Raw genomic sequence first — 23,920 nt, 5'->3', positions numbered from 1 at the left:
CCGAAGGCTCCCGGCCTTTGGGCCTGGGAATGCCCTGTCCCCCTTGTCCTGGAGGCCCAGGCCCCTGGTGCCTGCAGACCCCTCTTGAGCCCTCCCCGTCCCACCGGGACCTGCCCCTGAGCAAACCCTAGGCAAAGGCCTGGCTCCCAGGCATGGGGTTCTCCCAGTTTCTGTACCCAACCTGTTCCCCACCGCCAGCCCCTCCACCTGCCTTCTCAGCCTAAAACTAAAACCCACGGCCACCAAACCATGGACCTTGGAGCTGCACAATGGGGGCTTCCCCTCACAGGGTGTTTGGGATCTGGCACTTGCCAGATGATGCTGGTTTCTACAAATGTCCACCCCTGTGGAAGGGAAGCACTAGGAACTCACAAATCCTAAAGTGCTGCTTTTACCATAATGTTACCAGTTCAGTTGTAATGTGCAGACATCAATTATTACTGACATTTGTTACACTGAAGTATTGTCTAGTGGAGCAAAACTAGAAAGGCACCTGCAAGGTGGGCTACAAGTGGAAAAGCTTAGGACAGGTTTTTCTGCAGGTCTGGTTGAGACTGTAGCAGTGGATTTCCCTACCACTCCCACATTCAAGATGGCAACTGTCCTCTTTGGGTTTAGGGAGGCAGCTCTGGCTGGGTGCTTCTCTGAGTCCCAAGGAAAGCACCTGGCCACAGGCAGTTCCTGCTGATGAAGAAGGAAATAGATGGCTGGAGACTGTAGGGTCACATTTTGGGGAGGGGGTAGATGGACCATAGAGAGCACTTCCAGTCTGCAAGGGCTGGTAATGGCAGAGAAATAAGACAAATAAATCCTTCTTCTAGCACCTGTTCCTGGGCTGGAATGGGACCAAGAAGACTCTTGCTGTTTATGGTATCCCCAGATGTGGCTCTGGTACCCAAATGCCACTGTTGCTAGTATGTAAGTCAATAAAGTTTGTCACTCTGGGTCGTAAAGAAGGATAAGCACTTCCCTGCTGGTGAAAGCATTGCTGTAAAATCATTAACTCAGGTATCAGTAGCAGACTAATAATGAAAAAAAAGATTCCAAAAAGCCAGATAAACATTTAGATGATGAGCCTGCACTGTGCTCAGTGCTGTTATGTGTTCCTGAAGTACTGCAATCAGTGACAGGGTTGCCAGTGCAGCCACCTTCAGTATAGAGATGTGGCCAAATAGCTCACTTTCACTTTCACATCAAATAGGATTTTGTATCCTTTTAAATTAATACCTAATTTCAGTTTAAATTCCCTTCAGAATAATGTAATATAAAATCTCTGAGTATAGGAGCTGTGGACTCTGAGTCTGTCCAGAATAATCCTATGTGCTGTCTTACCTCCCATACCTCTATCAGCTCCCCAAACCAGCCTTACTTCCAGAATACTTACTAGAGAGGTGGAGCTGCCCTTTTTTTTTTTTTTTTTTATGCATTATTTGCTTTTCATTTCAGGTACAAATAGCTCTTTCTAGTACCTTATTTAGTGACCTTAAGTGAGAAAGGAGCAGGATGTGTGCCAATTTCTTCCAAAAGGAAACTCTACACTTCATATACACACCCATGCAACAATGTATTGCTTATGTCAAAATAGCAACACTCGAAGTAACTCAATACAGAACTGAAATGTCTGATTGCAATGTACACATTTTTACTTCCTTTTGTCCCAACACAGTGAACAAATAATGTTTCTAGTCTGCAGTGAAGATAATCACATATTAGAGCTCCAAAGAAAACTCATCCCAGGGACATGCAAGGAGGCAGCTCTCTTTTCCTCTTGTGTATAGACTGCAAAGGATGAATGAGCTGCTAAGGTAAGAACTCTGCTCAGGTTTGGCCAGCTGAAAATTCTTAAACATTCTGCTGACAGTTCCTCCATCAAGCCATGGTAAAGATGCTTGGAAAGCATGGAGAAGAAAAAGCAGATTTTCCTGCCGATAAATGAAAAACCAAATCAATGTTCCACACATTAACAGTACAGAAAAGCACTTTGGCACAAACAGCAAAGGAGTTTGGTAGGGTATATAATCCCCTCAGCCACTCATCACAGCATACAAAGCCCGAGATCTCCTGCTATGTCACCTGTATTCTGTTCCTTTCTCTTCTGTTACAAAGTGGAGTTCATCTACTCCTTCTACACAGAAGTGTGAAAGGGGAGTGAAGAGAGTTTCTTCCAAACACTTCAAGAGCAGTTTCAGACCATACCAGTGAATGGAGGGGTGCAGAGGCTTGCTAATAAATGCACTGCATGTGCATAGGCTGGGTCCTAAGCCTACAGAAGCCAACAGCTGTGTCTGCTCTGGGCACAAAGGTCAGCAGGTCAGAGATGCAGCAATAGCATGTCCTTACAGAGCAAGGGAGACCCGCAGCAGGGATGGGTCTCTCCTTCCCCCTGAGCTCCCCACAATGATAACACCAAGTTCTCTCTCACCTCGCAGCCTGCCAGACAGGTGTTATATTTCCAGAGCAGGGCAGCGTACACAGGTATGAGCAGGGAGAGGGGGTGAAGGCAGAGGCCCAGCAGGACCGTGCAGGGAGGTGGCAGGGCCAGGAGCGTGGTCAGTACTGAAACCCTGAGTCACCCAGGAGAGATGGAGTCTGAGGTAACTATTTTGAAGTCATTACCACACTACTGAATTTTGCTTTCCCAATAAATCCCAGGAAACGCTGTTCTTGAGAATCTTCAAGCTAGTTCTGATCACTTCCCCCCTGTTCATATGAGGTGAAAAAAAAAAAAGCTACACATTCCTGGTTGAAAACTTTCACAGTGAAAGAATTTCATTGATTCAAAAGTATGGATCAATCTTTAAGAAGAGAGTATGTGGACATAAAAGGCCTAATTTCAAAGGAATCCTCCAAAGTCATGAATAAATTTTTAAACACACCTAAGTTTTGCATTAAATACTTATCTATCTATAGATGGTATAATTTTCTTTCCTTCTGCATTTCCTTTTCCTGTATGTAAAAATGTGTCAGTGATGATTACAATGATCAGTGTTTTGTCTATGTCCACAGTAAGCTAGAGCTTCTCTGTTAAATATTTTAATAGAAAATTGTTCTGGATTACAACTGAGCCATTCCCCTGTGCAAGATGTGTCTGAGAGCACTGTCTGAAATCACAGAGCTACTTCATGTCAGGCAGAAAGAGGCCATGATGTTTTATGTCCATCCCACCATGCAGAGAAAGGCACTTACCATGCCCATTAGGATATTCTTAATTACTGGAGATAAGATGCTCACCAGGGGATCTCAAGCCTTCTCTGTAATAGGCTTAGAAGGGAGAAGGGTGTGTATCATAGCTGGAGCAAGTTATTTATACTCAGTTTCATGAATCTTCTTATGTTAGACACTCCTAATCATATTAAATTAGACAATCTTTACTGTGATTGCTTTACATGTTGCAGAGGTGTGAAGGCGTATCCTAGAGGCAGAAGAGATTGAAGCACTTCATTTAAAATTAACTTTCTCTCTGGTTGGTAGCTTTCCACTGTAAGCTGGAAAGGTTTGTATGGGATGGAAATGTTATTAGCAAGTATGCATTGCTGCCATTCCTTGTTCTCTACAGGCATTTCAGCTAAAGCTACAGCAGGCAAAAGGTGCCTACAGTCAGTGCTGCTTAACAGGTTCCAATTCAAACCTCTGGTTTAGTTGCTTACACGTTTTTCATAATTTAACCATTAGAACTGAAATTTTCCATGATGAATCAAAACTCTTCTGACAACGACTGTAGAAGAAATAACTGTAAAATTACCAAATTTCCAGGTACCATATGAATGTAGCTATGTTGCAAGAGTCTGAAAAGCATTCATAGACACTCAATAGGGATTGATAAACAAGTCTCATGTTCTGTCTGGACTAACCATGCTCTAGGCTAAAGTGAATGTGATTCAGCTCATGACTGGAGATGACTGCAGAAGCAAATTTGGCTCATGAAAGGGAAAAATGGCTGTTCCCCTACGAATACCTCAACAGCACCAGTGACCCAATCGACATGCAGAGAGAGAACTGGGAAAAGCTGGAAGGGGAGCAGGAGCTAAAGCCTGGGAAGGATGGGAGAAAGCAGAAAGAGATTAAGAGATAGAGGTAAAAGCAGTCATGAGTGTAAGAACACAAAGATTTCAGAGTATCTTAGTCTACATCAAGAAAACCCACACATTATCTACCAAAATTCTGTGACCCAGTACATCTCATTCTCTGCTGGCAAGCTCTCCATACAAAGACTAATGGCCTGTTACTGTGCTGCCAGTTGGCTCATCAGTTTATGTGGAAATCCTGACACTGCATTCAAACTCTCTGACCTACCAGAGTCTCTAAATGGTAACCAGCCTGAGGTTTTCTATGGGGAAAAAAAAAGCCAAATCAGAGGGAGATTATTAAAGATTGTATCACAAACCTTTCAAGCAATTGGAGTATTTCCTAACATTTGACTACCTGACTTTGCAACTTCAATGTTTGAATTTTCTCTTGTGGCATGTGAGATGCTTTAGCAGCCATTTATTGAGAAACACTTGACAAAATCTAGTATTTCCATAAACATTTCACATGATAGGAAGATTATCCTGATGGACAGAAGTTGCAAAATATACTTTGCTGTTCCCATAGTTTTAAATGTTTTTTATAGATGTCATTTATTGCAATGAAACTAGTGACTTCTCATTTCTATTTGATATACTAATCTATAAAATGCCTCTTCAAATGGCCAGGTGAGAGACTCCATCTCTAAAGCTATAAAGCCATAATACCTAAGAAAGAAAACCTGCAACAGACATTTCTCGTATGAGGAAATATTTTAGATGTGTCATCTAAAGCCTCAGAGATTTATTGAGTGAGAAGTATGTTGAGAGTTGACAGGAACAATAAATTTAGTACCAGATTCATGACACTTACCCCATTGCAGTTTCCCCTCATAAATACTGGAGAAAAGGATTTCTCTCATATGCCCTCTGGTGCATTCATCAAAATGCCTTTTGAAATGTGACTTAATGAATAATTACATCCCAACATGGACAACAGAACAATATTTATTTAAGGAGATTTGTAACTTCACTTTTGTGTTACCTGAATGACTGTCAGAAGCCAGGAAAGAAATAATGAGGCTAGCATGAAACTTCTGGGTGTTGTTGCTGCTTTGTACCATAAAGCCCTTCTCAGGAGCAGCAGTTTGATGTTGGGATGTACCTATTGCTCTAGAATTCACACTTCCAGAACCCAAGCCCTGAATCTCATCTGCTGTACTGCAGTCTGATGCGTCAGTGCTACCACAGGAAAAAAAAAAGAATAATTCAGTCAGGAGTTTCTTCCTGGATAGCTTGCCATCAGCAAGAGTTTAATGGAATCCAAACTGACTGTAAGGAATGTCATCCCAACTCTCTTGAAATCAGTAGAAAAACACTCAGCATGTCACCTCTGAAACTTTCTTCAGATCATCCTTCTCTATTCCAGGGTCAACATCACCAAACTCTCAGTGACTGAAATCAGTAAACTGGGGTGATGACTATGATGGGTACCAGGATGAAAACTGGCATGAAGAAGGGCTTGGGAAAGTGGATATGGAGGGTATAACATCTGATGGGTTTCAGGGGAAGGAAGTCATTGCTGGTCAGGCAGAAATGGGGCAAGTTATTTTCTCTCCCTCCCTCATTCCTAACAAATAAGCTACTCAGCTCTCTGGGCAGCCACTCCTTTTGCCTGCAGGGCATAAAGGGAGGCTGGAAGGGAGGGACCAAAGCAGCTGAATCCACCACCACCACGCTTGGTCTGAAATGCTGTCACTTCACCCTCCTGGTGTACTCTGAAAGATCAGCACATCACCATGTGCAGTGCAAGAACTGGTTCCAGTTGGCTCCTGTGAGAACTTCTTAAAAGCACATTTCTTCACACATTCCACATACCCACTACCTCCAGATCATGTTTCTTGTGATGGCCTGCAAGGCTGCCCCTTCCCTTCCCACTTACATCTTCTCATGTGGCAGCCACATGTTGAGTGTTTCCCCATTAACCACAGCAAACCAAATATCCTGCTCACCTATTTGTCTCTCAGAGATCTCCTCCCTGTGCTCCCTGCTCATGACATGTCCTTCTCATGAATCACAACTCATTTCTTTCGAATTCCTTCCTCAAAACTTCATCTCTCCCAGAAAACCCAGGACAGCCAATGCCAATTAGGTCTGCCATGACTCTAATTAGAGTAAGGGTTAATGTAGGAGCCTGGAATTAAAGTGGTATAAAGGATGAAAAGAAAAGGTCATGAGTAGAATGTGGAGGAGGAAAGGAAATTAGCATGTTTAATAACAATTAAGATTATAACTTAATATTACCTTGCCAGGCATTTCAGTGATCTCTTTGTTGTATAATGTATCCCTTTCCCCACAGTCTGACTTTGTTTTTCTCAACACTGCCCTCTTCAAAGAAGGCATAGTTTTCTTATTCTGAGTTTGGAAAGTTATGTTTATAAATAATAAATATAATAATAAAAAATCAAGGCTACTGCACTTGCTAGCAAACAGCCAACATGCACTAGGTCTCTTAGAAGTCAAAGGTCTGTTTCTGCTACTATTTGTGCCACTTTATCTACTTTGGATGCAGTGAAATTGCTCCTGATTCATATCACTGAGAAACTGAGTTGCTAAAATGTAAAATCTCAATAAGATACAAAGACAATATAAATATTACAAAAAGATTTTCAGAGACAGTAATATAAGACAGGAAAAGAACATATTTCTAAAGAAGTGACAACATTACTATGTAATTAGAACATAATAGCTTGGTAAGGAAATGACTTGTTTCTGGCTACTTGTTTATTTTCTTCTTTAGCTGTCACTTATGTTTAAGTGGATGCTATCTTATTGAACATGAACAGAAAACTACAATGCTTCAGAAAAAAATGTTTTCAGAAGAAAAATGATACCTATCTTCACTGAGTAGCAGCAAGGGGCCTAGTATATTGCTGGAAGACAAGCATAAAATATTTAGGCTGGTTAGTATTAGGAAAGTCAAAGAGAATATTATGAGATGAAGCAGCCAAACAGAATTGGCAATGATAGTCTTATAATGGACAAGTATTAATAGACTGTTTCTCCCACTGGACATGCATGATGCTCCTGTCTCACTCAGGCAAACCTCCCACTGAAACTTTCAAAGGGCATACTGCCAGCCTAGAGCTGAGCAGGGACCTTGGGACCAAAAGTGATATCCAAATCTTCTGTCCATTCATGTAATGCCCGTGGTAATTGCTTGTACTGCATCCTCCCTCTGCAACTGCACAGGGCCTGACAGCTTCCTGTGCTGGGCAGATACTGGTCCTCCGCAGGTAAGAGTCAGTCTTTGTTGCCATGTGGCCCATGGTGCCCAAAGAGGGTTCATCCAGTGACCAACAGTGAATTTCTGGAGCATGGCTAGCAGAGGAGTAGTAGAAAGGCAAGAATTGGTACATCTGGTTAGGCACCACAGACCTTTAGTTAAATTGTGCTGTCTCACAAGCCTTGGTTTAAACAGAACTCTGGACCTACATGACATTTTGGACCCTGCCAACAGGAAAAGATCTACTTTTCCATACAGCTCTCAGGCAGCAATAGCATGAATTGAAATGAGCTGCAGTTTGCTTTCCCATGCAGTGTCATCCTCTGCTCACTACCAGCCTTCCAGGATAGTTTGTACCTTACAATGCTAGCACAGGGAATTCATAGGATGTAGACTTTAGCAGCCAATATAGAAGCATTCAAACCAATATAAACTATATGTCAGTAATGCCCACATAACATAAAATTAACATTGTTAACAAGGGATAAGAAGAATTGGGATTCAGGGCAGTAATATAAACAAGTAACAGCAGGCTGTTCTATAACCACAACCCATAAGCTGTTTTACATCAGTGCTGGCCATTGTATAAACTTTGTGCAATTTGTTTGTCTGTTTGTTTCAGCAATAGGACTTTAAATGAACAGGCAAAAGATGGTTCCATTTTGTGTCCATTTCCCGAAGTTAATAAAGTGACAAATTAAAGTGAGGTATACAAATTAAAGTGAGAAATTAATTTCTCAGCAAATATGTAGTTTACAGTAGTTGTAGTTGTAACAAAGGTCAACAGGCCAAATGCTCTTGGTGCAACTTTGCTGACAGCAACACAAGAAATAATTTAGTGTATCTGTGTATCTGGTGTACCCAGTACTCTGCTGCACAAGGCAATGAAAGGAAGCACACTCACACAAGCCTGCTGGGTGTAAAACTCCCATTAATGCTGATTGCCCTCTTGCATGACCAGCAAGATCTTGCATTTGAGTTCTCCAGACAGAATTTCAGTCTTACCAATACTGTGTAGTTCTGCGCATTTATAGGCTACTAATGAAAAACTGGTAGATTAAATTTATACTAAATGTTACTTAAACTGTTATCATGTGAAATTTTATGCAGCAAAGTACACACAAAACTGATGTAAACCCTCAGACATCAGACATTCCTTTATTTCACTGAATATGAGCCCATTTTCTTTCTCACACACGTTCTCACACAAACACCCCCCCCCCAATCCCATAACGAACCTACTGGTTCTGACTGATCCCGACATCCCTGAAGGGCTGGGCGCAGGTCCAAGGAGCCGTCTCAGAGTAGATCACTCTGCCATATGTTTGCCTTTCTACACAAACATTTGCCAGGAAATCTATCACCGTCAATGCAGCACCATCATGTGACACGATAATAAAAATGTTTATGTGCAGTCTCCACGTTTTGCAGACAGGGAAGTATCTGTAGGAATGAGGATACTGCTGTACCCTCTCTTTTAACTATCACATTTGTTTTTTTGGCAATAGCTTTGATCCTCTCAGTGTCCTTCTTCTGTCAGTAACCACTCTGGTTTAGATTAAGGACAAATGCTCCATTTCTCTCATTTTTCTTAGTGAAGTGCTCCTGCAAGCTCCTTTGTTTGAAGCTTGTGCTTCAAACACTTAAAAACTAGGGCTTTGAGTCCCCGAGTGTTTGCCTCCAGATTCATGCCATCTAGTTCACTGCCAGGTGTGTCAAAGGCTGCTGCCCACAGCAGAGCATGCTCAGCTCCAGTCTGCCACTGAATGGGCAGTGGCATTTGGAGATGCCGCTACAGGAACGAGCAGAAGCCAAGTCAGAACATGTACAGTTGTTATTACTGCAGTTGATGGGAATCTGGGTTATGCTGTGATGCTCCTAAGGCCTGGAGCTGAATTGTTACTGCCTGTCCATTTACTGAGTGAATCACTCAGATGTCCTACAGAAAACTCCAAGAATAAATGACTTGAGTAGAATGAATGTTGTAGTACAGACACCTCATATGAAAAATCCCATGGAGGCAAACTAGAGCTTCTTACTTTGAAAGACTGAATATGTCACTTTGTGTCACCATGCATTGGGATATGCCTGTGCAGTGTCAACAGCTGAATCTCTGCTGGATTCTGTGGAGCCTTCCCTTTCCTGGCTAACAAAACTGCTGGGGGTGGATTTTAAAATGTTAATTTATTCCATCTTTAAGGCTTAGTCCCAGTGCTGGGCTTTTGTTTTCTGGATGGTCTGAATTCGTCGACTGGGAGAAAGTGTCAATATGGTGGCAAAAGTGGTTTCATTTCTAACCTGTAGAATCTACACAAATCACCCAACTCCATTCTGTATTACAGCATACACACATGCACCCTGACACATGGCTCTTGCTATTTAGAGGGAAAGCTTTTTTCTACATTTTGGTGGGTTTTGCACTAGAAGTCAGGGAGGCCCAGCTGGGGGCTCCTGCACTATTTAAAAGGATATTGCAGGGCCGTTTTAGTGTAAAAGTAAAAACAGATGACACTACGTGAAAAAGGCTTCTCACTGGCTTGCCAAAATCTCTACAATTTCAAAATTCAGCTATGTATTTCTTAATATTCATTTCTGTGATCATTTATAACATAAAAATGCTTTTAAAGTGGACTCCAAAACAGACTTTCTAAATGTTCTTGCTTTCTGTTGTACTTCTTATCATCTTATTTGTAGTGTGAAAGGAAGATAATGTTGGTTTTCTCTAAAGTTGGCTTACTTTGAGAAGTATATGTACTATGAATCTTGCTTTCCTTACAATGCTAATGATGTGCATAACAGGTAAAAATACTAATAAAAACAATGGACATTTTTAAGGATTTGATGGGCTATGTGTTCCTTCCAGTTGTAATCTCAATTATTTCATCAGGGTTGAGCAGTTCATCAGTGTAGGGAAACTTTTGCCTAGTGTTTGATCCTCTGTGAAATCATGGAGTCAATTTGCAGCTTTGTACTGACTATCCTAAGTTGGCCACATATTTCTTTGCTTGTAGTGCCAATTTCTATCAGAAAATGTTCAAATTATTTTCAGTTTGGATTACTAGACCTTTTAGAATAATTTTGAGGATGACATGGAAACTAAGCACTCAGAACATCTTATTTATATTTGTTTCTCCTTCAACACTAAAATGGACACTAGAGTGCTTAAGTTACCTAAAATATCAGTGCAGATTGGCAGGTTCCCAGGGATAAGCAATACAAAACTCAATTCAGCCACAGTTATGGGGGAGTGTATAAAAAAAATAAGAAACTTTGCTTGCTTTGCACATGTCTAGCACATAGCCCAGTAGAGCCTATGCCTGTAACAAATGTTTGTCATGAAAAACACGTACAGACAGGTTATAAAATCTGCCTACATCTGGAGAAAGGAACAACATTCAGGTTCAATATCATAGCAAGGGTTATCACAGTGTAAATTTTATTTGTGATCAGTAGAAAATAATGTAAAATATATCTGAGTGATTTGTTCTGGCATGTCAGGGAAACTAAACTCTTAGGGAATACATTCTGTATATTTTAAGTATTCCAAGGTTGCATATTCTATTTTCCACAGAAAAATGATGTTATTAGTGTAGATCCAAGAAGAGTCACACAATGTGTTAGGAAGGAGGTATCAGATCCTCTGCCTCTTAAACATCAGTGAATAGGCCAATGGGCTCTTTGTGTAAGACAAAGGTTGTAAGACACATGGTTTCCTCTAAAAATCAAAAGCCAAGCAGCCCAGGAATTCCTAAGATATATCTAGAATTGGTGTGAGGAACTGCTTGTCAAATAAGAAGAGGCAGAACATGAAAACTGACTGAGAAGGAATTTTGAACAATTAGTTACTTATAGAGGCTGGACTTTGGGGTGGGCTGCTGGATGGAAGAGCTTTAGGCTTAGATTATCTGATTTCTTCCTTAATCAAAAAGTCTGTGACTCTGGATATTCTTTCAAATGAAGAGATATGTGTGAACTGAGCTAGGCCACAAGTATTCACTATTGGTTGTTTGGGTCAATAGGAGCAGGAATGTGTTAGTATGAAAACTAACTGAAAGAAACATTAGTCAACAGAACTATAAAACACTACAAAGCTGGGATTTCTAAACTGGGCTTTGGTCTGAGGATAAGCCAAGAAAGTTTGGTGCTTTTTTCCCCTTTTTTTTTTCTTTTTTTAAAGACAAATGGAAATTCCACCGGGAGGCTTAAGTTTAGAAATTAATATCTGAACCCCTCCAAGAAGTCTGTCAGACTGTCACTCACACCAAAAAGTTCACTACCATTCCTTGTACATGTGGCCACCAGCTACACTCTGCTGAGTTTAAAGCAGAGAAAACTGCAGTTGTAAATGTCCAGGGAAACTGCTGAAATGTAATCTATGATGTATTTGTACTATGCAGCTGGTGGAGATGTTCTGTTTGAGCACAGTCAAAAACCTGAAGTCAGTAGGAATCTTTCCATTAACTAATAAACTTTGCATGAGAGCCATTTTGTGGCATAATTAGCTCCAAATTGCAATTGTTTGTAACTGTACCATAGCAGACTGACTGATCAGCTATACTTCTAGACATTTTATGGTGTCTTTTTATGAATTTGGGGAGAAAATAATAGCACATGCTTATGAGTTGTAATTTCCATGAGAAGTATTCTTTTATTTTTGAGTTTGAATCCTATTGTCAGGAGACAAACTTGGGACTCTTCCAAATGATGCCTGGTGAACACCCATTCAACGTCGGGGCCTTTGCTGGTTTGCTGTTTCTGGTGCTGTCCCAGAGCAAAACCAGTTTCCTTTTCAGAAATGGGAAGCCAATGCTTCTGACAGCTACCAAATTTTGCAACATAACAGAAAAAACTATTGGGTCAAGTCCTGCTTTAGCTTTATTCAACCTGCCCTGCACTGAGGAACTGGCAGTGTACTGAGAGCTGTGTCCAAAAGCACTGCAACTATTGATAAAAGACAATACCAATCAAGAAGCTTCTGTAGAACAGACCAGCATGGGGATTGTGGCTTCAACATTTTGCTGATCATTTGCTGATGCAGTTAACAGCTCTCTCTGTACTTAGCACATGCTGGTGCTACTGCCATAGTGCACTTGCCAGAAGGATTTGTCCACCTGGACTTTCTCCTCTCCCTGCATTCCCCTGCATCAGCTAAAGGTGCATCTCCAGCACGGCTGTCTGCCAAGACACTGCTGGGTCAAATGGACTGCTGCTTCCCAGGGATAGCTTGAAAGTGTTGCCATTGTTATACTTGTGTACAGATCCAAGTCAGATAGTTTATTTTCTCTAAAGAGAGTCATTCAGCTCTCACAGAAAGGACAGAGAGAAAAGCCACATGAAAAATATCTATGCTGCTGTTAATGTAGTCCTTCCAAGGCCTCTGACCTTTCTCATCAGGAGGGTTTTCCAAGCTTCGTTCCAAAACAGAGATCTGTGTTTCCCTGAAGTACTGAATAATTTCCAGCAGAGGTCTCTGCCTACTAATAATTCCAGTCTGGTTGGACTGCTTATGCACCACAGGGTTCAAAAGTCAGTGTTAGGCTTTGTCTCTTCACAGGAGTAAGAAACAAAACCAAGACTTCACGAATCTGAGTGCCTGGGAAATCATCAACTACATTGCAGGGCAGTAATGCCTGTCTGTTACATACACAGAGATGATCTCAAGGAAGGTTTCCTTATGTAAGTTATTTTAAATAATTCTCTTGAGATTTGCACAGCACGTGTAGCCTACCTACAAAACCCACATTTCAAAGAATTTAAGAATTAAGAACACTTCATTGTCAAGTACATAAGAGAATTATTAAACTGTAAATATCACACTTCTGCATGCAAAACAGACAAGTTCATTTCAAGCAAGGAAAAGAAACTTCTCCTGTCTTTTCAGAGGTACCTGTGATCCCTAAGTTGAGCTCTAAGTTGCTTAGGGGGAATTGCTCCAGGAGACATTTAGCTTTCAGGCTAAAATCTCTTTGCATTTCATCTGGCTCTAACACAAATGTACCATCTGCTTATGAGAAAAGTATTTATTTTTATGCTTACACTTCCTTGTCTTTAATTTTATTTAACAGTCTACTTCACTGCATGGGATGCACTCAAAAAGAGTAAGGTGCTAAAAATAAGCATTAAACATTTCTACTTTTAGGTCTGGTCTCTAATTGCTCTGTGCAGCATCTCAATTAACTAAGAAACATTAAGAAGTCTCAAACAGAGGCTCTTTTGAAGCTGAAACAATAGCATCAGGGTAGGGCAAGTTCCCTTCCCTCACCTCAAGAAAGAACCTTACCATGTGCCAAGCTGTTTGCTGGTGTGTACATTTTGTTACAGCAGAAATGCAAGACATGAGAGTTTTGCAGCAGAACCACCACAATTTCCCCAGTTCTTAGTACAACCACAACACCTGCTTGTGTGCCACATGATGCTAAATGTGGTACAACAACAAAAGCTAATGGCTGTTCACCCTGAAATCTTCTTGATAAACATACATCCTGGTGCAGAAACATATATCCTGGTGCAGTCTCTCCACTGTGATGTGAAAGGTGTACATTCCCTTTGTCTCTGGCTGTTCAAAAGCCACATATTTGAAATATTCCATATTTCAAATTGAAGCAAGGCCAGTGACCAGCCCAGCACAGCTGTGTCACCACCACCAGCTTCTTTAAAGAGAAGACCACTGGACAAATACCACTGGAGCATGGGCAAGGTCTGATCCTACCCATCACAGTGGGGTGACTCACAGCAGTAGTTTTTCTGAGGAATGCCTGAAGAATCACAAGCCAATTTCTTAATAGCTCTTATTCATGTCATAAAATCTAGCATTATTGGATGGTAAGTCTACATACATACATGCTGTCACCCCCTTCATTTCCCCAAAATATTACAAGCTGAGGCTTTGAGGCAAGACTGGAAGCTGCACATATAGCACTGAGAAAAACACTGAAAACAAATTGAGCCTTAGAACACAACAAACAACAACTGCAAAATGAGAAAAGGTATTAATGCTCTTTGCAACACCTGGCACAAGGCCTCCAATTCACCTTAGCACAGGAGCAAAATTTACTCCAACCTACACCAACTAATCATACTGGAACCGTTAAGGTGGCATTATATGGATGTGATTGCCAAATTCCAAGATCACTGTAATTCATTGTCCAGCTCTGACTCACTCACTCCTATCCATGCCCAGCAAGCAGAAGGTGTATGTGTGGAACGAACAGACTGATAAATGTGCTCACTTGCTCAGTGTCCACTGCTACAGCAAGTCCTTTGGGACAAAGTGAAAGAGGAGGAGCTGCTTGTGATTTAGCACAAGGAATTTTAATCAAACAGCAAAAAGTTCCACTGTGTCTCAAACTGAATGTTTTACTCAAATCAATGCCTGCACCTGTCTTCTGCTTATAATTCACCATGAGACAGAAGTCCCTTGGTAATCTAGTAGAAATTCTTGCAGTCCTTTGAAAAAAATCACTTGCAACTCAGTAGTTCTTTGATTTGCAAACTCTGGGTAGAATTTGATTCATGTTTCACTCTCTCTTTCCCAGAAAATACCCACATTCCAGCTAAAGCTGATCTTTGTTTTGTTAGTATTTTCTCTGATTTAAGATGGTATGTAGATTTTTTGGGGAAGACACCATAATCTAATCTGTCCTGCTACCTTGCATTTAGCTGAACAAATGTATTGTGAATACGATAATGTGGAGACAAGAGGCAAACCTGGATATCAGGGTTCAATTCCAGTTCCAATATTTTGCAGTTGGATTCTTTCTTCCCACGTAGCTGTTGCAAGCCTGAATGACGGTGTAGATAAAACTCCCTGCTCTCTCTACCCTGCCAGATAATCTTAAAACTGAAAGGCCCTGGAAGAAGCTACAAGGGGACAGAGGATTGTCTGGGAACAACACAAAGATTTCATTTGAAGCTATTCATGTTAAGAACCTCTGAAAAGTCACAACAATTTAAGAGACTACATCTGAGGAGATTATCCTTCCCTTCTCTAAAGCCAAAGACAGCAATATTCTCCTTTACACCAGGAATGACAAAGACCGTTTCATTAACACCTCTGAGCTCTGCAGCAACCACACAAATATCCCTGTGGTCTAGAACAGGAAATACAATTGACCATATCCCTCCTTCTTAGTGCTTTTTTGTTAGTTTTCCATAAACATTCCATTTTGTCCCAAAATGCCTCCCCTGAGCCAAGATCTTCAGAACAAGACCATTCAAACCTTTTACATTAGGAAGAAATAAAACAAATGGCAAGGAAAATGAACTCAGGCTAAAAGATCAAAGGCACATTTGTCATGTTTTGTACCTGAAGAAGCTCGAAGTGAGTCTATTTGATCACAGATTAAAGGTCTGCCTCGAGCTCAACTATTAACTGAATTTTGATCCATATGAGGGACTGGAATGCAGAAGAAAAGTATCAAGTAAAGAAAAGATTAGTAATAGAGAAAGAAGAGAGAAGATGCTTTGGCCTTATTTTGTGTCCAAAAGGGGCTCTTACATTCACTTCACATGAAAGAAGCAGCAAGACCGAGGAACTTCTGTCCTTGTTTAGGTTAGGTAAGAGTTAGGTCCCTCCTTTCCTAAGAAGGAAAAAATGTATGGCTTTTCAGTAGCCTAGAGCTATCTTCATGAAATGAAAATAGGGCAAAAGTAGACCATGGGCCCAGCTGAAGGTGAGGCATAATCCAACCAGTAAAGAGGGTTTATGGATATTTTTTCTTGGCATGTGGTCTTTTTAGGAAAATTCTAGCATAGCAGAAGGGTTCAGAGTCATCTTACCACACATCTTCCCCCAACATCTATCCTTCTGCTTTACATCTGCTATTGCAAAACATTTTAAAGGGTCCTTCTCTTGAGAAAGACTGCCATCAGCCTGAAAACAAAGACTTCCCCCCTACATATTGACTTCAACAGAGATATACATTTATTATGTGAGAGGAGAATATAACAGAAGACAAAAGTGCACAAATTATCCAAGATCCTCACTTTTAAACTTGGAATGTGGTCCAGCTTTTAACAGAGCACAAGAAAACAACAGAAAAAAAGCTCAACAATAGAAGAAAACATTGCTGAACAATGTGGAGAAAGGAGGAAGCCACGAGATTACAATTCTTTACTCTCAGTTAAGAAAATTAAGATATCAGCAATATTTCAATACTTGCAGAAGAAGAGAACTCACATTTATTCCACTTGTCAGATATTTGGCACAATACTGCCATTATTTAGTTGTTTTACAAAACTGAGTGCTATTAATTCAGTTACCTGCTGGTGTGAATTCAAGGCTTTTAACTGATGAGACATTATAATTCCAAGAGCCACTGCCAATTTCATGCATGATAAAGTCACACAGACAGTATTCATTTCTAAAAATTAAAAAATAATATACTTTTGCTGTGTACTGCTACTCAAAGTTAGCACTTTAAAAGTGAGAGTCACCTTTTCAGGGCAAAAGGCCCGAGGAAATAGGAAGGCCATGATTTGATTATGTGAATAATCTTTCCTTATGTCACACTCTACATGAGAAAGATCTCATAACATAGTCCTTGAGTAAGGATGCAACACTGGGCTTGGTTTTCACACTGTAAACAACAGATAAAAATGGAATATTAACAGCACTTGGAATTATAATGCATTACGTTTTGGCCTGGCTGGCTGGAGGAGTACAATGATGAATATCTGAGCTTTCCCAAAACACACTTACTGTGATCTGCCAGTGGCAGCAATTTCGCTATGCTTCGGTCCTTTTTCTCACATTTCTAATTCCCACTTAGCATTAGATTCTGTAAGAATTCTCATGACTGAGAATAAAAATATCTTTGTTTTCTCCCCTGCATTTAATCAAATTTTACTTCTGAAGTTTTGCATTGGTGCAAAGAAGCCACATATCTGCTAAGGAGAGTGTAGCGTTTTGTGTCAGAACCCTGGGTTAAAAAGTGGGATGAAAAGGTCAATCATTTTGTCACAGAGAAAAACCTCAAAGCACACTCAACCCAACTATACAACTGTGACACATCTTAAGCCATGACATTTTCAGTGAGAATAACCTTCTATGAATCCGGGCATGAGTCCTTAAGACAAAAACAGGGCTGTGAGTTGAAACTTGCACCAGGATGGACACAGGGTCACGCACCTGGATCCAGAAACTTGGTCTGCCCTCCAGATCAAACACAGCTCCTGTAAAGCTTTCAACTGTCTTGAATATCCAACTGCCCCTAGCTACTTCTTCCATACAGTAACCTCCTTCTGCTAGCATGGCAGTATATAATTATTTTAACAAGAACAGCAACAAAACAGCATTCAAACTGTACTTGTGACTCAGTCCTGGGACTTCTGAGAGGCCTCAAGGCCAAAACTCTGGCCAAAACTTCTCTTTCCAAGCTATGTTTCACTTTAAAGTATTTTCTGTATGCAGAATTAAATATTTTTATCTTAATTTGAAATGCCCTGAGACTCTCCTTTGATGTTGAGTTAGGAAAAAGGTGCACCCTTTGCTGTCCACAGAATCTGTGCACTTTTGGGATTTTCCACTTACGGATGTTAAAGCACAAGAGAAATACATCTAAGAAAGAACTGTGATTTAATATAAGGATAGAAACTATAAATACAAAATGAGAAATTGGAAATCAGAAAGATATCTTCTTCCTTTCTAGAAAAGCATCACTACTTCACAAGGTACTCTCCAGGAGCAGGGCGCCAAGTAGGGCGGTATTTCTCATCTGCTCTGCTAAACCACGTTCTGCAGGGATTTCTGGGACAGAGTGCGCTCACTTTAGCTTGCAGGATTCTTCGTGGTATTTATATTAGTGCAGAAGTTGTTGATGTAATGTCATGATGGTGGTCTTCTACCCAAATCCAACATGTAATTAGTGTGATTAAACCCACAACTTTTCAAAGAAAATTTGGCATGCTTTTCTAGAAGGATATGCAGACTTCTTGAGTTTTCAGTACATATCTGAATGCAAATATGCATGTTTGATTTCCCCTGAGTGCTGTGTGAACAGTTATTATTACTGACCTGGAAATTATTCTACTTTCCCTATTTGACTATTGTTTTTGTCTGGGTTAATGCATCACTGAAACCAGATGTGCAACACTGGATATATTTCCATTACTTAACATGATCGTGTGTATTTATTATCCCAATGTTTGAAGCAGTAACAGTTGGTTTGTGCTGCACACTTCATGATCTTGGCCTGTTACAATGACCAACAGGCCTCATAAGACAAAATACAGGGTGTTGTTAGGAATCTATGTGAAGTGAGGCATTGCCTGGGATATTGCTGCTATCAACCACTTGAAACAAAAGGGAAGAAAATTTAGATTTAAGTTTTCTAAAGCATGCCTTTGTTAGATTTTACACAGGCATCTACCATGTGGCAGAACCAGCATCATCTCCCGTTGTTAGCAATGAAAAGGCTGGTCTGGCCAGTTCTAATTTCAGCCAGAAGAGTGCAGCAGGATATACCTGTGCTGAATGTGTCCTCACAGGGCAGACTCAGAAAACGGCCAAAAAAGATTTAAAAATCACTCACTCCCTGCAATAATAGCCTGATATGTATAACAAAATAAATGACAATTTAACAACAAATTGATTTCTTTCAGTCACAAAGAAGGGCAATAGAAAGGAGATGATAGTTGACCAAAGAGTGGCTATTGCTCGTTAGCTCTGAACACAGAGTAATTTACATTGCTGTAAACAAAAAGACTGGTAATCGAGAAAGTGATAGGGAATACTGAAGATTTTCTTAAAATAAGAAACTAAAGATTAGGGGAGTGAAATAACATCATCCAAAAACTACCTTTGCAATAATTTTCCACAGGAGCACAAAAAGGATTTTATAGAATTGGATTCTTAACTGTTCTGCAATATCACAGCATACATCCAGGCCTTTATCAGCTCTCCAATTTTGTTACTCTCACAATTTTCTTATGAGGTCGGAAACTACTGCTCTGACAGTGGTATAAAATGCCTTTACAGATCTTTGCTTAATTTTAAACAGCAAGTTATGAGCTATGGCTGGAATTTTCCTGCAGGTCTCCTGAGCTCCAAACCAGCTCAGTTACCTGTAGACAGCCCTTCCCCTCCTCCACATGGAGAGCACGTACCAGACTCACATCTGCTCAAGGGCACCAGCAAGAAAGCAAAGAGTGTGTAACACGGTGTTGGCAGCTCCATGTGAGAATAGGCATTGGTTTTTTGTTTTGCTGAACTGCAAGGTCTGAGTAAGGGGGAAACCCCCATCCCTTTACCATAAAAAGTGTTGCAAACATTGAGTGAGAAATTGAGGCTGCTTTCCAACTGTACCCTTAGAAGAGGGTTTTTTATAGAATCACAACAGAATACAGGAAACAGAAGGGAGAGTACCCTTCTCAAATGCAACAGGGAAAAGAGTGGGAAAAGAGAAAGTGAATCAGAGAATACAGAAATTTTCCATTTCAACATGCAGATATTTCTCCATTCCTGCATCATTTCCCACACTGACAGTGGCCAGTGGCATCATCCATTTACTGGCCATGGCTGTTCATACCTGCACAGCTTCCAAAATGGGTTCTCCTCCATTCAGTTCCTACTGTTTTCTTCAACAAAGATCTCCTCCCTTTCTGCCATAAATAATACTCGAGAAAGAACTCCTCATAAAAGATTATCTCTCTGTGAATGGTGATAACACACAGAGATGCACAAATGCCACCCTCATTAATAACTATGTGCTCCATGCACTCCTTCACTGTTTGAAACCACCCTGTGGTTGCTCTCCAAATTGCAGCCCCCAAATTTCATTCCCAGCTACTGCTCTTCATTCTTGTTTGTGCAAGAGAAGGCTGAGAAAAAGAAAAAAGGAGCCTGGAGGTTACTGACAAACTCCACAGCAGCGAGAGAAAGCCAGGTGCACCATCCCCGCTGCCTTGGAAAGGGAGGAGATGAAGAAACAGATAAGGATGGGCACAGCAGAAGCTCTACATACTCTGTACTTTGTATATAGGGGGAGGCAGAGGGGCTCACAGTCTGTAGGACATTAGCAAAAGCTGGAAGCTCTGCACGGTGATTTTCTGAAGAGAGAGAGGCCCTCATTTTTGTAGGTATTATCACCAAGCCCTGCACTACTTTGCACAGGATAGTATTGGGCAAGTTGCTATAGCTTGGAGCACACTCTGTTCAAGCTGTGTGCAGCCTGAGGAGCCTGCATGTACCTCTTGCTTGCATGTGGCCTCTCTGTGCTCAGGAATCCAACGTAAGGTTTATATCATCCCACACAGAGGTGCAGATGTCAGCTTCCCAGAGCAGCAATAACATGTCTCCTCTCCAGTAAGTTATGTTGTTTTCCCAGCGTCTCCTCTGAAGTCACTCTGGCTGCTCCTGGTTCTTCCACAGCTCCATACACCATACACTCACACATTTTGTTCACTTTGAAAATTTTTGGCTGGAGACTGTCAGATGTCATAAGGCATATCTGTCCAGATTTTGAACTTGCCTAAACTGGCAGAGCTCACTCAGACTTAGTGTTTTATATCTGCACAGGATCTGTCTCGTGCTCTCTTACCAGCAAAGATAACACTAGTACAGCTGCCACACTGATCATGTAGAAATATAGCTGCAAATTAGTCATTTATAGTGGAGCTGAGGTGTAGAAATCAATTAAACTTATTTGTTCTTTTTAAGTATTATATTTTGACCTGCTTCAGTAAAGTACCAGTTACAAAGCAGTGTAAGCAGCCAACATGAGCCTATGTACACACACGTGTAAGTAACAACCCTTGTGGAGACATGATTCCAGTATCATATGCTCTGTTCTACTGAATCCATTGAAATTAATTTCAACTTATATTATCATAAATGAAAGCAGAATTAGGTTTAACATGAATATGTAGCCCTATGCATATGCAATTTTACTATGTATTGATATATGTGTGCATAAAATACCTATGCATACAGTGCATATATATACTGTCATTCTTATAAATCAGCAGATTCAAATAAGATATTTTCCTAGAAAACAGATTGTATAATGACTATAGTTAATAATTTTGGAATTAAAATGAGAACTCAGATTACAATCTTTTTGTCTGTTCAGTTTTACTGCAGTGCAAGTTGCTAAGTACAGACCTTAACAGTGCTGTGTCACTTGCAACTCAAGGATCCTCTTTTTAAAAAAGTCAGGAAGCCATTGCAGTTTATTGTTGTGACTGAACAAATGTTGGGACTAGCTGTTTCTACATTTGAGTGGATAAAAAGAGAGATGAAAATAATCCAGGGTAATCCAGTTTATCCTTGACAGCCACTTCACTGTCTTTAGGCTTCAGTGAGAAGGGCAGACTGGGCTTCTTCTGGTCTTGAGAAACACTAGCCTGTGGTAGGAGATGTGCAGACAGGGAATGAGTAGGAAATGTGTTACACACCTTAAGAAACTTACAGTCTGACTCAAAACCTGAAAAAGTCAAGGCAAGGAAACTTCAAATGTACTGAGTTCTCTCACATATTATATGATGTGGAAGGCTTTGGCTTTTTCTAGTACGTGGCGTGTGCATCTACAACCTTTTTTCAAGCAGCACATCAACACCCTTCTCCAAAAAGTGGTAACTAATTCTTCAGTCCAACCCTGTTTCTCAGACTTGAAACTACTATAGGCTTCAATGACTGCCCCTACCTAAATCTGTAAGCTTCAAAAGAGTGATGGATGCAGGAACTAACAATAACCACAATATCATAGAAATAACACACTATGGAAATCCCTACACTGCATGAGCAGAAACTACAGAACAAGATTAGTGACCAAAGATTTAAAAGACTGAAGCAAAGAATCAGCTCACACTTAAGACATGTTTGGATTGGCCTTGATTTATTGAAAAAAAAAAAAAAAACTTTCAAAAAATTGCAGAATGATGCTGATATATGGTACTCCTTACAACCCAAACCAGTGAGGGTTTTGCTAGAGGCTTTGGCAAGCACAAGATCGACAAACTCTTTCAATGCTGCACTTGGCAGTCAAAGCAACTTCACTGCTTGTTAAACACACGCATCTGCAGGCAACAATGGGTAGCACTTCACAGTCAGTTTTACCAGTTTAGGATAGGAGCTACAGAGACACAATACAAGAGGCTTCCCTGAAGCTTTAAACCAGAGCAGAATTAGATGAAGTGGTCACCAGAGAGGGGCTGTCGCTTCACAGCATTACCTTTCCTTTACCTGTTTACAGAACACAGGTGAAAGTTGAAGGCTGCTCACAGGGAACAGAGCTGACAGGGCTGGAGCTTAACAGGGTGATGTTTCAACGGTGCATTTGCAAGTTAGAAACTTCACGTAATCCAAGGAGTGCCAAAAAGCACGGGGAGCCAGGGGGGTGAAGGCAAGGGGAAATGAAAAGCCAGTCTACCTCCAGAAACAGGCCTGCTGAGGTTACGTGCAAATCTCTCTAGCCAGCAGTCTGTTGAGAGTTTTCCAAAAGTTTTCCAAGTCATTCAAAGCTGACTTGATCACACTATGCATACTTAATCCAACTTCAAACCTTTACCTTTTATATATTGTCCTACCCTCCTCTCAAATCCAGGGCACTGGCAGTAAGTGCTGCTCTGAACAAAACCTTTGATCCAACCTTCCCTCTCTTATTGCATTGTTGTCTCCTTCCCAGTTCAGAGTAAAACTCTCATTTTGGCTTGGAAATGAATGCTCACTTGATGGCTGAATGGAATCCTTATGGGCTGTATCTCAAACTCCAAAGGTGTTTTTAGTTCAGCTGCTTTTCTTAAATCTATGCTTGCTGATTAATAAGAAGTTGCTTGTGAACCCTTTTCAAGGAGGATCTGGCACCCTATTTAAAAATCCCTGGACTAAGTCCAAGTAGTTTAGCTGTTTTTTAGGCTTCTCTATTCAATTCAGGGCATCAGACAGGTATTTTCAGAACTTGTTTCTCCACTTTGCTGGGTTTTGCAGTGTATAACGTAAGTAAAGATTCATTAGAAACAATACCCTCTGGTTTTACCACAGTTCTTTTCAAAGTGCTTAGAAAACTGGAACTGTAAAAACAGATCACTTACACTCCATTCCAAACAGATTTCTGGAAATACTCCTGATAAACATTTTCCAGAGTGATGTAGACTTGCTACCTCAAACTATTCAAAATACCTGTGTTCTGAGACACTGGATGCTCAGACAGAGTGGCCACCCCGCAGTGTGCACCTTCTCCCTTGGAGTCACAGAAAGATGACAGGATCTACTTTTTGAGGCTCTTGTTTTCTAAGAAAGAAAAAAAAAAGATACAAATAAAAAAATGAAGCAACATACTTGGGTAGCAAGGGTGGGCATGTCCAGGCCCAGTTCGTATCTCATGCAAAGATTTGAGCCTCCAACTGTCCATACTCACAGATTGCAGATGTAAACATCTCTGGAACTCAGCCTCAGTCAGGGCAAACTGCTTCAGCTTTCCAGACCGACTCTGAAAAGCTCCAAAAATAACGGTACTACTATTCTGAAGTTACTTCCTTCAACATCTGGGGTGAATATGTGATACAGGCTGCTCTAAGTATCACACGTATTTAAAACTAACAGGAGATGTCAAGGCTTGGTCCAACCACATTGTGGTCATTAGGAGGAGGGAGCTACACAAATGCTTCATGAGATACATATGCTGTTCTAGGG

At 40.7% G+C, this 23,920-nt stretch overlaps 1 protein-coding gene across 1 annotated transcript in view; it reads right to left on the bottom strand.

Moving 5' to 3' along the window:
• The window catches only part of HDGFL3 (HDGF like 3), a 62,885-nt gene extending 39,027 nt beyond the window's left edge, over positions 1-23,858 (bottom strand). Inside the window, exons 1-2 of the mRNA XM_018069491.2 lie at positions 23,829-23,858; positions 23,408-23,518 (exon numbers count right to left, since the gene is read on the bottom strand). Coding sequence (XP_017924980.1) covers positions 23,408-23,518; positions 23,829-23,858 — 141 coding nt within the window. The remainder of the gene's footprint in view (positions 1-23,407; positions 23,519-23,828) is intronic.
• Between the last annotated feature and the right edge of the window lie 62 nt (positions 23,859-23,920).

The sequence above is a fragment of the Manacus vitellinus genome, unplaced genomic scaffold, assembly GCF_001715985.3.
Source record: "Manacus vitellinus isolate BGI_N305 unplaced genomic scaffold, ASM171598v3 scaffold_16_pilon, whole genome shotgun sequence".
Lineage (NCBI taxonomy): Eukaryota > Metazoa > Chordata > Aves > Passeriformes > Pipridae > Manacus > Manacus vitellinus.
Note: the sequence above shows the minus strand (reverse complement) of the source record. Positions and strands in the feature narration are given on the sequence as shown.